This window comes from Natator depressus, chromosome 10 (assembly GCF_965152275.1).
Source record: "Natator depressus isolate rNatDep1 chromosome 10, rNatDep2.hap1, whole genome shotgun sequence".
Lineage (NCBI taxonomy): Eukaryota > Metazoa > Chordata > Testudines > Cheloniidae > Natator > Natator depressus.
Window position 1 is genome coordinate 84,087,574 of NC_134243.1, and position 16,271 is coordinate 84,103,844.

The window sequence follows — 16,271 nt, forward strand, 5'->3', positions numbered from 1 at the left end:
TATCAGTTTTTTAATGTAAAATATAGTTAAAGCTATATTTTACACCTATTTACACCTATAATACAGAAAATAAATGTTAGAGACCAACGAATAACCGATTCATTGAGAGACTTGGGGAAGGAGAGATCACACAAAACATATGCTACCGACAAGCTGCCTGCTAATCATCACCCACTTCTCTTGCTTCCTTTCCCTGCTCTGATGATTGTCTGGTATAGATTGTAAGTGGGAACCTTATCTTCTGAATCTTCTTTAAAGAGTCTGGCAGGATTTCAGCACTAGCTAAATAACAAGCAGAAGTTAGGGAGATAAGTAAGTGGCTCATCTTCTTAGCTGGGGAAGGGGTAGGGGGCATGATTCTTGTTGGGGTGTGCCTGCTTTGGGTAGTTTGGAGTCAGAAACTGACCTTGCCTTTTTCTGTTCTCCCTGGAGAAGGGGATGCTAGATTTTTCTGCCTTTGGTAACTTGAGGAGGAGAGTTTCATACAGCTTATCTCAGAATCCATCACTGATTTTTCTAGGTAGGAATTTGGTTTGTGAGACTAAGACCTATGTTGAGGTCACCAATGGTTCCATGTAAATGTAAACTTCTGAAATGCAGATGACTGATAATTGCACAAATTACTAATGCAAATGAGGGCCCCGAAAGGGTTAAAATCTCTCAGGAGCTGATCTGGGGTTGAATCATTTCCTCTTGCTGAGTCAGTGTGAAATAATGAGCTCCTTTTAGTGGGCTGGGAGCTTGTGCCAGGCTGGGCTGGTAACTGCAGTTGGGGTGAAATTGCCTTTTTTGGATATTAACTCAGCTTCAGGGCCCCTCCCAGCTGCACTTGGAGTAATTTTAGAAATTGAGATATTAGACTACAGTATAGAAGGAAAATAGTGAAAATCTTCAACCTGACTAGTACTGGCTAGTAAATGTGTGTATCTTGGACTGACTGTACGATTGCCACTTAGTTTCTCCTTAGTCACTTCTAACTCCTTCAAACTTAGTCACTTAGTTTCTCCTTGGATGGGGGGCTACTGTATGGTTACATTTTCCAGGCAACAGTACATGTGGAAGTTTTTAGAGAAGTCAAAAGCAAGGTCTTTTTTTCATAGAGAAGAAAGAGTAACAGTTTCCTTACTATTCCTTACTATTGCTGAAGCCCTGCAATGCTAAATGTGTGGGGGTTTTTCCAAAGCCATCCTAGTCATCCTGACATTCTGTGGATTGACTTTTACTAGCAGAGATTGGAGTGTGCAAAGTTACCTTTATCAAAATGGACTAGAAAAGCCCTCTTCCCCCCTCCACTTGGACAGTTTCTCTCCTTCTGCCATTCTCCTGGGATCAGTTTGACTTTTAGCTGAAAGCTGCCTGTTTTGGACATGTTGCTCTCTTGAGTGAAAGGGACAGATATCCAGGTCATTGTTGTGACCTGTCTCAAAGCTACAGAATTAAACTATTTTAATAGGGCAAATTCAGAGGATATATTAGGAAATGCCTCTTTTGGAATTGACCCTCAAAACCCCTGTTTCCCGCTCTGGAGTGGCTCTTTATGTTGTATGGCAGTGGTGCACTTTGTGCTGGAGTTGAGTGTTTCCTGTATTCTCTTTGTACAGTGAGGGCTGAGGGAGGTGGTTTCTGTTTTTAGTAATTAGCAACAGGAAGCAAATGGTGGGTGGAGAGAGACTATACTTGGCAGCTGCAAGGTCATTTGTTCTTCATGCATAAGTTTTGGGTCTTTGTTAAACTTCTACCCCTTTTCCCTCATCTCAGTCTCCTGCACATAAACACAGCTGAATAGTTTTGTTCAAAGTCCAACCAGAGCAGTTTAGTGTGTGTGACGAAGGCCCTATATACAATGGCCTGTTAAACAGGGTTCCCACGCTTAGTTTAAAGTCTGTTTAACGCACTTCCAGCCAAAGACTATTCTAACGCTTTTTGGCCTCGGAATGTGGATGGGGAGAAACCAAGTTTGAATCATGTTTAAGAACTCTTTTTTCACATGTTTTGTAGCCTCTTTGTACATAGGCTAAGGCTGGGGTGGGCAAACTACAATCCGGGGGCTGTATCTGGCCCTTCAGACGTTTTAATCCGGTCCTCGAGCTCCCGCCAGCAAGTGGGGTTGGGGGCTTGCCCTGCTCCAGTGCTCCAGCCAGGGAGTGGGGTCGGGCTTGCCCCACTCCGCATGTGCCATGGCTCCACACGGCTCCCGGAAGCAGCAGCGTATCCCCCCTCCGGCTCCTATGCATAGGGGCAGCCAGGAGGCTCAGTGCGCTGCCCCTACCCCAAGTGCCATCCCGGCAGCTCCCATTGGCTGGGAACCACGGCCAGTGGGAGATGCAGGGGTGGTGCCTGCGGACAGGGCAGCGTGCAGAGCTGCCTGGCCGCGCCCCTGCATAGGAGCTGGAGAGGGGACATGCTGCTGCTTGAGGTAAGCGCCACCCGGAGCCTACACCCCTGACCCCCTTACGCACCCCTGCCCCAGCCCTGATCCCCCTCCTGCCCTCCTAACCCCTTGGTCCCAGCCCGGAGCACCTTCCTACACCCCCAATCCCTCATCCCCAGCCTCACCCCAGAGCCTGCACCCCCAACCGGAGTCCTCTCCTCCCCCCCCCCACCCCTCTGTCCCAGCCCAGAGCCCTCTCCTGCACCCTGAACTCTTCATTTGTGGCCCCACCCCAGAGCCCGCACCTCCAGCCAGAGTCCTCACCCTGCCCTGCACCCCAGCCCCCAATTTTGTGAGCATTCATGGCCTGCCATACAATTTCCATACCTAGATGTGGCCCTCCACGCTGGGCTAGAGTCTTCTTCCCATACTATCAGGGAAACAATGTCCTCCGAGTGGCTTTAGGCTACTTGGTGCTAATTCAGTGGCCTTTTGCTCTCGTGTCCCTGATCTCTGCTTATTAGAGCTATGCACAATATTAGAATCTATCAGTTGCTCCCCCTTCCTCAGCAAGTTTATCTTTGGAAATGAGATGATAGGAGAAGAATAGAAGAACCTGCTTGAGTTATGGCTGTAGCAGCCTCTGCTGGTCACAGGAACACATGAAGTTTTAATTCTTATGCTGTAGTCAAATGCAGAGTATCTGGAGAGGAATGTGGCTTTTTTTCCTCTGTGGCTGAAACTTAATGTGTGAACACTTGATATGTGCGCAATTTACTTCACTAGGCTCAATTATCTTAGATGTACAGCAGGAGATGAGCTTTTTCCCGTTTTTTCTTTAGGACACTCGGGATGAGACAGCTGTGCTGTGGCTGGATGAAATTCAGGATGGGATTCATCGATCAAACAGGGACACAGAGGAAGCACAGAAATGTAAGTTGCATATTAAGTGTTTATATTAATCTTCATCATCAGGCGTCCGCAGACTTTCTACAAGATGGTTCAGACATAAAACTGTCACTGCGTGGAGTGCTCTGGAGGAGTGTTTCAGGTGGTGTCCATGTGCATAAGGCAATATTCAAGGTGAGGCCAGACTGTTAACTTATTGTAACGGTGTTATTTTTTCCACGTTATTATGTTACCTTCTGAATACATCCAAGCATCCAATTTGGTATTTTTTTACCACTGCAGCACAGTGGGCAAGTGTCTTCACCAAAATGCACTCAATAATGCCTAAATCTTTTTCCAGAGGTTGCAACCAATTCATTACTCATCTGTGTATTTGTGCATGCACGCACAATTTAAATGATTTAATCCGGTTCATATTACATTGTATTTGTCTATGGTAAATATAATCTGCCATTATTTTGCCCAGTCACCCAGTTTTATTAGATGCTTTTGGAGTTCCTCAAATTTGCACTGATTTTTACTAACCTAAATAATTTTGTACATTAGCATTTTTCACCTGTGCTATTCACCACAGCTTTCAGATACCCTAAAAGAATCTTGAACAGTAGGCCTAGCACTGGTTCATGGGCACCTCACTATTCACTTCCTTTCTGTCTCCAGAAACCATGGTTGATTCCTGCTCTTTGTTTCCTCTCTCAACTATTTTTTCAGTTCCTGACAGAATTTTCTCTCTCTCCTTGTGGTTGTAAGTTTCTTTGATGGCGTGGTGTTATAGACTTTATCAAAAGCCTTTTTAAATTCTTTTCACCAGTTTCCTTTATTTGCCATTTTAACTCTCTGAAACAAGTGGGAGCCCTGCTAACTTCTATACCTTTAAATTATCGAGATTTTTTTCTTGCATTTTATGTAGTCTGATTTTTTTATATTCTCGCATTCTCTGTAACATTTATCATGTGAACCCACTAGCGTCCTTTGTATTGACGATGAAGGCAAAGTAGCTGAGCGTTTTATTTTCTCCAAGCTCCTGCCCTCCCCTCCCCAGCTTTTAGTAGTCATCTTACATTTTTCTTGATATTCTTTTTTAACCCCTGTCATGTTTTATAAAATATAGTCTTATTCTTGTCTACTTTAATTTCTAATATTATAGTATCACAATAATGACATTAAATGATTCCAAGGTAACCCACTCTTCTGTGCATTATCTAAGTTTCCTTAGGAATTCTGGCCATTAATGAAGCAGTGGTCCATGGTGATGTGGGCCAGACCCTCAGTGCCCTGCGCTCACCTGATGTTGGACTGTATGGAGTCACTCCGGAGTGTGATGAGACATACCAGCGTGACCTGGCAGAAGCCAAGAAAGAAAAAATGGCAGCAGGTGAACTGTGGGGGTTGTACAACTGAATTTTAAATGGTAAACTAGCAAGAAGAAAGCAGATGAATCTGTGATGGTGGTATGGAAAGCAGAGGCCAGGGAAAAAATCTGTCTGGGATGGAGTCTAGGGTTGTGTGGAGGGGATGGGGGTCTTCTTTTTAACATTTAGAAAATATACTTTTACTTAAATGTTTAGTAGCATGTTTTCTACTTCAGGAGCATGTTATGGTAAGTAGCTCAGTAAGGTCTTGGGGGAATGACATCTGCTTTTCTAGCTGCAGTGAACAGATAGTTAAAAGCAGTTCTACTGATGATTGCTTAATGAATGTTATCTGTGTGCTGGGAGGCTGTGCTTCACCTTCAGTTCCTGTACTTCAATTCCTGCTCACAGGGGACAATGGCAGTGAGTGGGTGAAGCACTGGGTGAAAGGAGGCTATTATTATTACCATAACCTGCGAACCAGAGAGGGACGTTGGGATGAACCCTCAGGATTTGTGCAGAATAATACCCAGCTCTCCCGGGAGGAGATACAGGTAGTAGAATAACAAGTGCTTATTGTCTCCCTGAAAAAAGCAAGTTCTTTGTAGTTGCTCACCTGAGTAATTCTCCCCAGTATTATCCTACGAGTTAAAGCTTAATCCAAATAGAATTATTGACTAAAAGATAATGCTGTTTAAAAATAACTAAAACAAATAATTTGCTGCTACATCATCTTCTCAATTGTGCCTTTTTGGGTGTGCCACCATGCCCTTTTGGTTTTGCCATTATGCTATACACATGCTTTGCACCCTTTCTACTGGGGACTAGCAGATTTTTATAGATGATGTATTTCACCTTGGCTCCATGTGTCAGGAAATTCCTTCTCTCTGGAGAAAGTATATAGAGGAGCCACTTCAGCAAATTCACCATAACTTTGAGCTCAAGATCATGATCCCAGTGTATGTTGAAGGATAATTTAGGATATTTTGTGCATGATATAGGAAGTTAATGTACCATCTTGACTTTTGTCTCCTCTACCTGTCCTTTTTCCTTTTCTGATTTGCACTGCCTCTTCCTCCATAACACTAATTCAGAGCTCTATCTCTGGAGTCACCGCTGCGTACAACAGAGAGCAGCTCTGGCTTGCTAATGAGAACCTGATTACCAGGCTGCAGGCTTGCTGCCGTGGGTACCTTGTTCGCCAGGAATTCAACTCCAGAATGAATTTCTTGAAGAAGCAAGTCCCTGCAATCACTTGTATCCAGGTAGTGAAGTCCTATGTCTTTGTCTATGGGTGACTTCTTTCTGTGTCCATACTACATATATTGTGATACTATTATTATTTTATTATTATTTATTTATGTGAATTATAGTAGTGCCTAGACTTAGGGTATAAAATAAAGTAAACCTATATTAGGTTGACTTCAGTGTTGATAAATGCAAAGTAATGCACATTGGAAAACATAATCCCAACTATACATATAAAATGATGGGGTTTAAATTGGCTGTTACCACTCAAGAAAGAGATCTTGGAGTCATTGTGCATAAGTTCTCTAAAAATATCCACTCAATGTGCAGCAGCTGTCAAAAAAGCAAATAGAATGTTGGGAATCATTAAGAATGGGATAGATAATAAGACAGAAAATATCATATTGCCTGTGTATAAATCCATGGTACGCCCACATCTTGAATACTGCGTACAGATGTGGTTGCCCCATCTCAAAAAAGATGCATTGGAACTGGTTCAAAAAAGAGCAACAAAAATGATTAGGGGTATGGAACAGCTGCCATATGAGGAGAGATTAATAAGACTGGGACTTTTCAGCTTGGAAAAGAGATGACTAAGGGGGGATATGAGAGAGGTCTATATAATCATGACTGGTGTGCAGAAAGTAAATATGAGAAGGAGTAAATAACACTTCCTTAATACAAGAACTAGGGGTCACCAAATGAAATTAATAGGCAGTAGGTTTAAAACAAACAAAAGGAAGAATTTTTTCCCATAACGCAGAGTCCACCTGTGGAATTGCTTGCCAGAGGATGTTGTGAAGACCAAGACTATAACAGGGTTCAAAAAAGAACTAGATAAATTCATGGAGGATAGGTCCATCAATGGCTGTTAGTCAGGATGGACAGGGATGGTGTCCCTAGCCTCTGTTTGCCAGAAGCTGGGATTGTGCGACAGGGGATGGATCACTTGGCGATTACCTGTTCTGTTCATTCCCTCTGGGGCACCTAACATTGGCCACTGTCGAAAGACAGGATATTGGGCTAGATGGACCTTTGATCTGACCCAGTATGGCCATTCTTATGACTTGCAGCCACCGCAGTAATTACTGTGGTGGTGCATGTCCACACTATCCTCCTCGCTTCGGTTGAGCATGTCCTCACTAGGAGTGCTTCCACTGACCTAAGCGTGGCTGCCCCATAGTCTCCCTGGCTCCCAGCAGGCTGCTCCCCCTCCCTTACCTCCCTGTTCCCCGCCATGAGCAGGGAAGAAGCTGTCCAGGGCTTCTTGCCCCTGGAGAGCGGGGTCCAGCTACCCCGGCATCTTACCCCCCCCCCCTCCACTCCCACTGGGAGACTGGCATCCACCATGGAGCCGTGAAATTGACAAGACAGCCAATGTTCCCAACCCTGGGGGGGCACCCAGACTTCTCACTCCAGCTGCCAGCCAGGAGCAAGGTCCATTCTCACCCTGGCTCCCAGCTGGGTGCGCAGTCCAGCCACCTAATCTTCTCGTCCCAGCTCCTAGTTGGGAGACGGATCCATTCTTGCCCCAGCTCCCAGCTGGGATCAGGGAGCAGGGTCCAGCTGCCCAACTCTCTTGAAATTGACAAGATCTAACAGCCGATGTAAGTAGCAGTGTATATATAAACACTTTGTCGTCCTAACTACACCAACATAAGCCCTACGCCTCTCATGGAGGTGGAGTTATTATGTTGGTGTAATAGGGCACATACATCGGCAGGACAAGGCTGTAGTGTACACACTGATTTAATTAGGTCAATGTAAGCTGCCTTACATCGATCTGTCTGTGTAGTGTAGATCTTAGAACCTGGCCTCACCTACCTTGTAGCTGGCCAAAACTGGAGACTCAGTAAGGAGTTTGGGGAAGCAGAGAGCAGACACAAAAGCAGGAGATCTGCGAAAAACTGGGAGCTAGGCAAGACTGGTCAGGACTCTTATATGGAGTGAACTCTGTCCTTTCTCCTATTACCTGTTGTAATCCTTCAGGTGTGAAGCTGATGCAACTTGCCCTCTTGTACGGCTGGATCCTTCTTGGGCTAGAACCACCTGGGAGGAATGTAGAATGAGCTGGTAGCTCTTAGGCCAGGAATCAGAGAGATCAGTGGCTTCATAACAGAGCCGGAACATTTGGTTAGTAGGGAGTGGGCATGATAGTCACTCACAGGATTGATGGGGGGACCATGTTGCTCCTCTTCGTGGTCAGGTTGTTCAAGGAGCTAGGGGGTCAGAAGAGGGAAGAAGCACCATTTGGCATGAGGGTTGGACACTTTTTGCAGGGGGAGAGTGAATAATGCTTCCAGTGTGTAATATGTGACTGATCTGTACTTGATGAGTAGTTTATCTCCACAAGACGTATGTATACTTCAAACTGAATAAAATTTCATCCTTTCACAGAAAACAGCAATTGGATACCTCCAAGCTTTTCCACACCCCCTTCCCCAGAGCCTGCAGAGAAGTGTCTTTTTCCCAAAAGTTAACAAATTTGGATTTCTTTCTTAAAGAGCACTGCATTTCTTCCACGTGACCCCTTATACATGGAACACCTTCACTAAATCTATGTGGACAGCCACTTTTTTGTGGTCCAGCTCCCTTCTTAAGGCACATACCTATCACCTTGCCCATGATAAAATCCGTAATGAAGACTATTGGGCAAGGGGACCTGTTAAGATATGTCTACCCTGCAGTTAAAACCCTGTGGCTGGACTGTGCTAGCTGACTCGGGCTCACAGGGCTCGGGCTGAGGGACTGTTTAATTGCAATGTAGATGTTTGGGCTCAGGCTGGACCCTCTGAGATGGGAGGGTCCCAGAGCTTGACCTGCAGCCTGAGGCCCAATGTCTACACTGCAGTTAAATAGCCCCTCAGCACGAGCCCTGTGAACCTGAGTAAGATGGTACAGGCCACCTTCGGATGTCTAACTGCAGTGTAGATGTACCCATAGTGCATCTAACATTTTTCACACATACTCAAAAAAAAAAAAAATTATGAATCCTCAATTTTACACTTGGACAAAGGCAAACTTGGGATGATGAATAGCAGGGGAGTGTTAAGAATGGTAATGCCTTGCAAAGTAAACTTCTTTATGTGTGCGTGTGTGCATTGTCTGGTTTCAGTCTCAATGGCGTGGCTACAAGCAGCGGAAGGAATACCAAGATCGCTTGGAGTACCTGCGAGCACACAAGGACCAAGTAGTGAAGGTACAGTTTCTTTGGAAGTGTGTTTACTCATAGTCACAGAAAGCAGAGATGAAAAAGAACTTTTAAGTCATATAGTCTATCCTCAGGCGCCAGGGCAGAATCATTCAGTATCACGGATTATGTACTGTTTCTAGTTCTTTGTCCAGTGTAGTTTTAAAAATCACCAGGGCTTCTTCCTCTTTTCTCGCTGGAAAATTCCACTGCCTCACTGATCCCATGGTCAGAAAGTTTTTTCTAATGTTCATCCTAAATCCTTCTCTTAACTTTACCGTATTCTCCTAATTATACCCCCTCTTTGTGTATGATCCTAAATAATCCCTCTCCCTTCCTGGCATTGATATCCTTCAAATATTTATAGAATATTAGGATTTGCTTCTCTCCTTCCTCATGTGTAATTTAGCCAAAATTTACATATTTAGCATCAATCCCTCCAGCTCTCTGATAATTTTTGTTGCATTTCTTTAAATTCCTGCTAATTCCTCAATGTCTTTGTGGCAATAAGGTTGTTGTGGGACCTTGTCTTGGAGGAAAGAATTTATCTCTGAGTATCTCATTACTACTTCACAGATTCAGTCAATGACCAGGATGCATCAAGCCAGAAAGCGATACAGAGATCGTCTGCAGTATTTCAGAGACCACGTAAGACTCTCTCTGCTACACTAGTTTTAATATATATTTTCTGTATTACACTGTGAATGAAATGATGTGGGATTTTTTTTTCCTCCTAGATAAATGACATTGTAAAAATCCAGGCCTTTATTCGTGCAAATAAAGCACGAGATGACTACAAAACTCTCAGTAAGTATTGCCAAGGGAATGAGGCTTTTATACCTGAAGAGTCGGTATTTCCATGGCACACTGCTAATGTAGTCTGCATTACTGTAGACCATTTAGAAGAGTAGTAGTATGGGAGGTATTTGGGGTGGTATTGGTGGGGGAGTGTGTAAGGTTGGGGAACACTGAGGGTGAGAGATTTTAAATCCAGACATCACTGTAGCTACTGATGGGTAGAACTACAGCTTCTCAATTAACCTGGGCATCACAAATTGGCCTAGATTTGGTATTTGTGTGACTCTTTCCTTTGTTGCTGGTTATGCTCACGTTTTGTCCAAAAATAAGTAATTCCAGATTTTTCTAGAAGCTGTTTATATTGTGTGGTGCTAAATTTGTCAAGTGATAGATACTTCATATGCTGTTAAAATGTGTATTCATTGATTTCTCTTGCTCTTTGCCTGATACTTCATTTCCTTTTAGTCAGTGCTGAAGACCCACCTATGGCTGTGGTCCGGAAATTTGTCCACTTACTGGATCAAAGTGATCAAGATTTTCAGGAGGAGCTTGACCTAATGAAGCTGCGTGAGGAGGTTGTGACCCTTATCCGATCCAATCAGCAACTGGAAAATGACCTCAATCTGATGGACATCAAAATTGGACTTCTTGTGAAAAACAAAATCACATTGCAGGTATGAAGCACACTAATAGGGAAAGCCAAAGAACAGAGTCAGGCATATAGACCAGATCATGGAGAGACATTGCTTTAAGCTGTTCTAGACAGCTCTGCTAATTGAACTATCAGTCCCACTGTGGGGAAGGAAGTACATGTGAAACAGAGGGCCTCTGTGCGATAGTCAAGACAAGTGGAAGTTGATGGAGATTCAGAAGGACAAGTGGGTGGTTGCAGCACAACTGAAAGAAGGAAAGAAAAGAAATGCTTCAGAGATAGCCAAGCAAGAAGAAAGAGATGAAGTGGGGGGCCTTCTGAGGTTGCTGCCTGAGCGAGAGGTTTGTTAAAGAAGATGGTGATTGTTCAAAGCAAAAATATTACTGCTGTGCCCCTTCAATTATTATTTAAGAGCCTATGGCATCAATGTGCCCAGCACAGAATAGAACAGAGACAAAGTCACTGCCCCAGTAGCATAGAGTCTAAATTAGGTACTGTGGATCAGACACATGATAAGCCCAGGGAAAGCTCTACTGTAAATTGTGGCAAATATCCTAGGGGGTTTGTTGTTGAAATGCTTCACAGAGAGGATAGAATTGTCTAGCGACAACTGAGTGACTAGAATTCCTGAATTCTAATCTGGTTCTGGTTTGCTGAGGGGCTTTGGTAAAATTACTTCATCCCTCTGTGCCTCAGTGTCCCCATCTCTAAAATGGTTATAAAAGTAATGCATACATACTTGCATTACATAAGTAAGAATGTTAGAGAATTCAGCCCCTTAACTCCGGCACGTAAGCAAAATACTTTTATTTTAATTTTTAAAATGCACACATCTACTATATTGGGCACATTCACGGGTATTGTAAAAGCAGCAGCAGCTGGAGCCAATGTGTAAAGGTGATAACTCCTACTCAGTCCCGCCATCTTTCCCTCTACCCCCACACAGAGCTCTCCCACCATCCCCCACCCATCATCATCCTCATTATGGTAAATCCCAAAGGGACATGGCCTTTCAAATAGAGCACCACCTGCATCAGTCTCTGGCAACATGCTTAAAGTGGCCAGTTTGTCCATCACTGGCAATCTTACTACACCACCAAAGCTTTTGACACTCACATGATCGCTAGTCACATAGTGACATTCTTTGATACAGATGCTTAAGAATTCATTGGTCTTCTATTCTAATAATATATCTGTATCAAGAAAGCTGCCAAAACTGAATCAGAGCTGACTGGAGATGGTTACTAGGTTCAGTTTTTAATAGCCTTGTTTATGAGATGTGACATGGGTCAGCTGATGAAGACGACGAGAATGACAAATGTCAATCTGGGGTTCTTCAGCTTTCCTTAGTACCCATATGTCACTTCCATACAATAGAGGGAATATGATTTTGGTTTTATAGATCCACAGCTTTGTAGCAAGCTTGATGTTACAACATCCTCATCGACTCAAAGACTTTAAGGTCAGAAGGGACCATCATGATCATCTAGTCTGACTTCCTGCACATTGCAGGCCACAGAACCTTGCCACCCACTCCTGAAATACACCCTAACCTCTGGCTGAGTTACTGAAATCCTCAAAACATGATTTAAAGACTTCAAGTTACAGAGAATCCACCATATACTCTAGTTTAAATCTGCAAGTGACCTGTGCCCCAGCACATTAACCTAGCAAAAAATATATAACCTGTAACCAGTAACCTAGCAAAAAATATATAAATAAATTGTGGAACTAATGTGAGCATTGCTCCCATCCCATTGTTCACTTTGCTTGTGTTATACCCCTTCTCCCCATGTCTGTCTGGTCTATTTAGATTGTAAGCTCTTTGGGGCAGGGAATGTCTACTACTCTGTTTGTACAGCTCTTAGCACAATGTGGCCCCATTTTTGTATGTCCCTTAGGCACTACCATAATAAACTTGATTCATAATAACAAAATCTGGATGTGCAGAAGCAGCTGCATATCAGACAGGACCCTGAGGTTGTGAACCTGAGTATCTCCGCTTACATCAGTCCTACCTTTTATTGAGTCTGTCAGCTAACCATCATCCAGGACTCTGGGTAAATCAGTAAATTGTACCTGGCAGATTCAATAAAACAGGCTTTGTCTGTAATCCACATATTGAAGACCTCATTCCAAACTAAATCACACTGTGATCCAGCAGTTTCAGGTGCACCTTGAGCCCCACGGTACCAGAACAAGAGTGGGCCCACAGGGAAGTGAGCAGTCTCTCAATACAACACTCTCTGGATCCACTAAGAAAGAGACAACTACTGCACAATGATAGTTTATCCCAGCCTGTGGCTGCAATCGAGTGAGGAACACCTTATGGCTAGTTGTACTGAATGCAGCTGATGGATTTAATTAAATCACCATGCGAATGCTATTCTTGATCATTGCTAGCAGGAAATCATCAACTAATGAAACCAGTGCAGTGTCCATAGCACATCCAGGTATAAAATTGTGCATAATTCTCTGTGCAGTGTTAATAAATATAGAGATTAAAAGGACACGGTTTTTAAAAAATGTGAATGAGGATTTGGGAGATTTAAGTTAGATTTGAATCTCTCTCTGATTGTCTTTGCAGGATGTTGTCTCTCATAGTAAGAAACTTACCAAGAAGAACAAGGAGCAGCTGTCTGACATGATGATGCTGAACAAACAGAGGGGAGGTTTAAAGGCTCTAAGCAAAGAGAAGAGGGAGAAGCTGGAAGCGTATCAGCACCTGTTCTACTTGCTTCAGGTAAGCAGCTCCTCTAAGGCTTAGAGCTTTTGACAGCCTCTTTCCATGGAGACTTCTATGTCTTGAATCAGTTGTTATTTGTGCACTGTGCTTTGGACCCACTATTGCCACCAGTCGTCCTGGCCTTTTTGGGAGTGAATGCTGAACCTTTTTTTGTTGTTGTTGTAGACTAATCCCACCTACCTGGCCAAGCTGATTTTTCAGATGCCTCAGAACAAATCCACCAAGTTTATGGATTCGGTGATCTTCACGCTGTATAACTATGCATCCAATCAGAGGGAAGAATACCTGTTACTTCGGCTTTTCCAGACAGCACTGCAGGAAGAAATCAAGTATGTGCTGCCATGGCCTTGCCATACAGATGGCTTAAAGGACCGTTATTATGATAGCATTTATCACCTAATGTCTTCTGCTACACAGTTTATCCCTGTTCATGCTTGAGCCTCCAGTTTCTGTCTCAGAATAATTTGGTTTTCCCTGAAGCACAAAGAAATATCTGTTAGCTTGGAGAGGAGCTATTCAATAATAACCACTGAGGAGAAAACAAGCCTCTTTACATTGGGTTTTAGGATGATTTTATTTTAGATTAAAAGCATCTGCTTTTCTGAGGAGGAAAACTGTGGCTAAATGAATCTGTTTTGGAAAAACATGTAACCAAAATGTAAAGTGATTTAAACTGCTGTTATGCCTAGAGTAGCTCCAGCTTTGTAAGCCAATAAGGAGCTTGGAAAAGGACAGCCAGGAGAACTACGGGCTTGTCTATATGACAAGTTACTGCAGAGCAAGCTAGAGTGTGAATCTAGAGTGCACCAGCTTGCCATGCAGTAGATTGCTATGAGGACACTATCTTTGCAGCAGTATACTAAACCACAGTGCAGGACTTTTACTATGCTGTAGCAGTGATCACACAGGATGTTACTGCATGGCAATCAGGTGCACTATAGATTCGCGTTCTGGCTTGCTGCACGGTAACTTGGCATGTAGACAAGTCCAAGAAACTGAAGTGCAAACTCAGCTTATCCTGGATTTTCAACAGCTAATGAGAATGCAGGCACTCAATAATGCTGTAGTAGTTTACATTCTTATAGGCTGTCAGTTTGTGGACACAGGCTCAGCACATTCTTTGTGGTCATGTCACATCATAGTCCAATTCCTCCCAGTGCATAGCTGGGGCCTCATCACTGAAAAAGAATATAAACTATTTCTCTGGAGACTTTTCTGTTAATTTGTTGTTTTCATGCTCTCAGTGAGTCATGCTATCACTAAATGTAGTTTTTCTCCTAGTCTTCTATGATGAACTGTCTTTTATAGTGAAAGAATACCGTACATATCTTCCCTGCCCCGCTCCAAAACACACCCATTCTCTCTCTCTCTCTCTCTCTACAAAAATGTTTTTAAAGTGTTTTTAAAAATGAAGTGCAAAATGTGCTGTAACAGCTCTAAGCCATGGTATTCTGGGCACCAGCCAGCTATGCTACATATCTTAGATGAAGATGCTAAATTTTGTTCCCCATGCTGCCTCCTAGTACACCTGAGCCAGGCACCATGAGTCTCCTTAATGCACTCTTTGTTGTAACTTGTTTCATTGAAATTTTGTAAAAATCCACCAGCTTTACAAATGAAACTAACACATTCTGCCTTAAAAAGCATGCATCACGAAATGTGTATGTTGCATAACTGGTAAAACTATTTCTAGTTAGTTTTTTTTTTATTTATGTTAATTCTCTTCCAGATCAAAAGTAGACCAGATACATGAGATCGTGACTGGAAACCCCACTGTTATTAAGATGGTGGTAAGTTTCAACCGTGGTGCCCGTGGCCAGAATGCAATGAGGCAGATTCTGGCACCTGTCGTGAAGGAAATCATGGATGACAAATCACTCAACATCAAAACTGATCCTGTGGACATTTACAAATCTTGGGTTAACCAGATGGAGTCGCAAACTGGAGAGGCCAGGTGTGGAAACTTACTACTTTGCTTTTTTACCTCTCAGCTGCCTTACATTATCTGCTTTTTGCCTCTCTGGCTTCACTGAGTTTCTCTTCCCAATTTCCACTGGGTTTAAAGAATGTTTGAGTCATCAAATCAATTCCTGTTGGGTTGATGATGGAATGTGACCTAACAGGCTACCTATCTAAGGTGTCAAGAAAGGCTCTCACCTTTCCTACAGGAAAGGGAAATAGACCTTGGCATCACCTGCTTTAAAGGGTTAATCAGACATCTAAGGGGTACTTTCTGAGCTATAACTTTCTTCGTCGTCTCTTATCAGGAATCGGCTTCTTGTCAGTTTTGGTTGCATAGTCTGCATTTGAAGTGAGATACATACAATAAATGCTGTGGTGTACAATTTTGTAGTAATTTAACAGATATCCTTCCTCCTCCCTATCATGGAATATTGAGGATTTTCTGAGTAAGGGGGTTAGCTTTGATGCTTCAGGTGCCACATTTAATGCTAATTTCTAGACCACTTATATTAGGTCAGGAGTGGAAGAGCTTTTACTTGTCAGTGTCCTTTTCATTTTTTCTGCCTTACACAGGCACTGTTTGGCATCTCCATAAGAGTGACCATCCTATAGCAAGTGAAAAACTTGCTATATTTTGTAAATGGCAAAGAGTTGCAATTCTCTTTATTAGTACTATTGTTTATTTTTAATTACAATAGCATCCAGATACATAAACAGAATTAGGTACCCCTTTATGTTGGATACTCTAAGGCAGTCCTGTTGGTTTTATTTCTCTCAGTGCATATCATTGCATGCATCTAGAACCTGAGATAGGTTCAAATAGAAATGATTTTTAAAAACACATACTGAAAAATTCAAACTGAATGTTGCCAACAGTTAAAATACTCTGACCGTACAAACTGAGTTTGCTCATTCAGAAATCCTTACCCTGTCCAAAGAGAGAGATCTTGTAGCATGCTCTGGTGGCCAAAACTGGCTATGTTAAGATTAAGGGTGGGGTTAAGTTTCAGAGTTGCGGGCCTTCTACTGACAACATCCTATAG

The 16,271-nt window shown here is 43.0% G+C and overlaps 1 protein-coding gene across 1 annotated transcript in view; it reads left to right on the plus strand.

The window, feature by feature from the left end:
• IQGAP1 (IQ motif containing GTPase activating protein 1) overlaps nt 1-16,271 on the plus strand; it is a 168,317-nt gene that overhangs the window by 99,360 nt on the left and 52,686 nt on the right. The window contains exons 16-26 of the mRNA XM_074966741.1: nt 3,214-3,304; nt 4,488-4,655; nt 5,044-5,186; nt 5,727-5,897; nt 8,996-9,079; nt 9,647-9,718; nt 9,808-9,877; nt 10,334-10,542; nt 13,108-13,263; nt 13,432-13,595; nt 14,996-15,220. Coding sequence (XP_074822842.1) covers nt 3,214-3,304; nt 4,488-4,655; nt 5,044-5,186; nt 5,727-5,897; nt 8,996-9,079; nt 9,647-9,718; nt 9,808-9,877; nt 10,334-10,542; nt 13,108-13,263; nt 13,432-13,595; nt 14,996-15,220 — 1,553 coding nt within the window. The remainder of the gene's footprint in view (nt 1-3,213; nt 3,305-4,487; nt 4,656-5,043; nt 5,187-5,726; nt 5,898-8,995; nt 9,080-9,646; nt 9,719-9,807; nt 9,878-10,333; nt 10,543-13,107; nt 13,264-13,431; nt 13,596-14,995; nt 15,221-16,271) is intronic.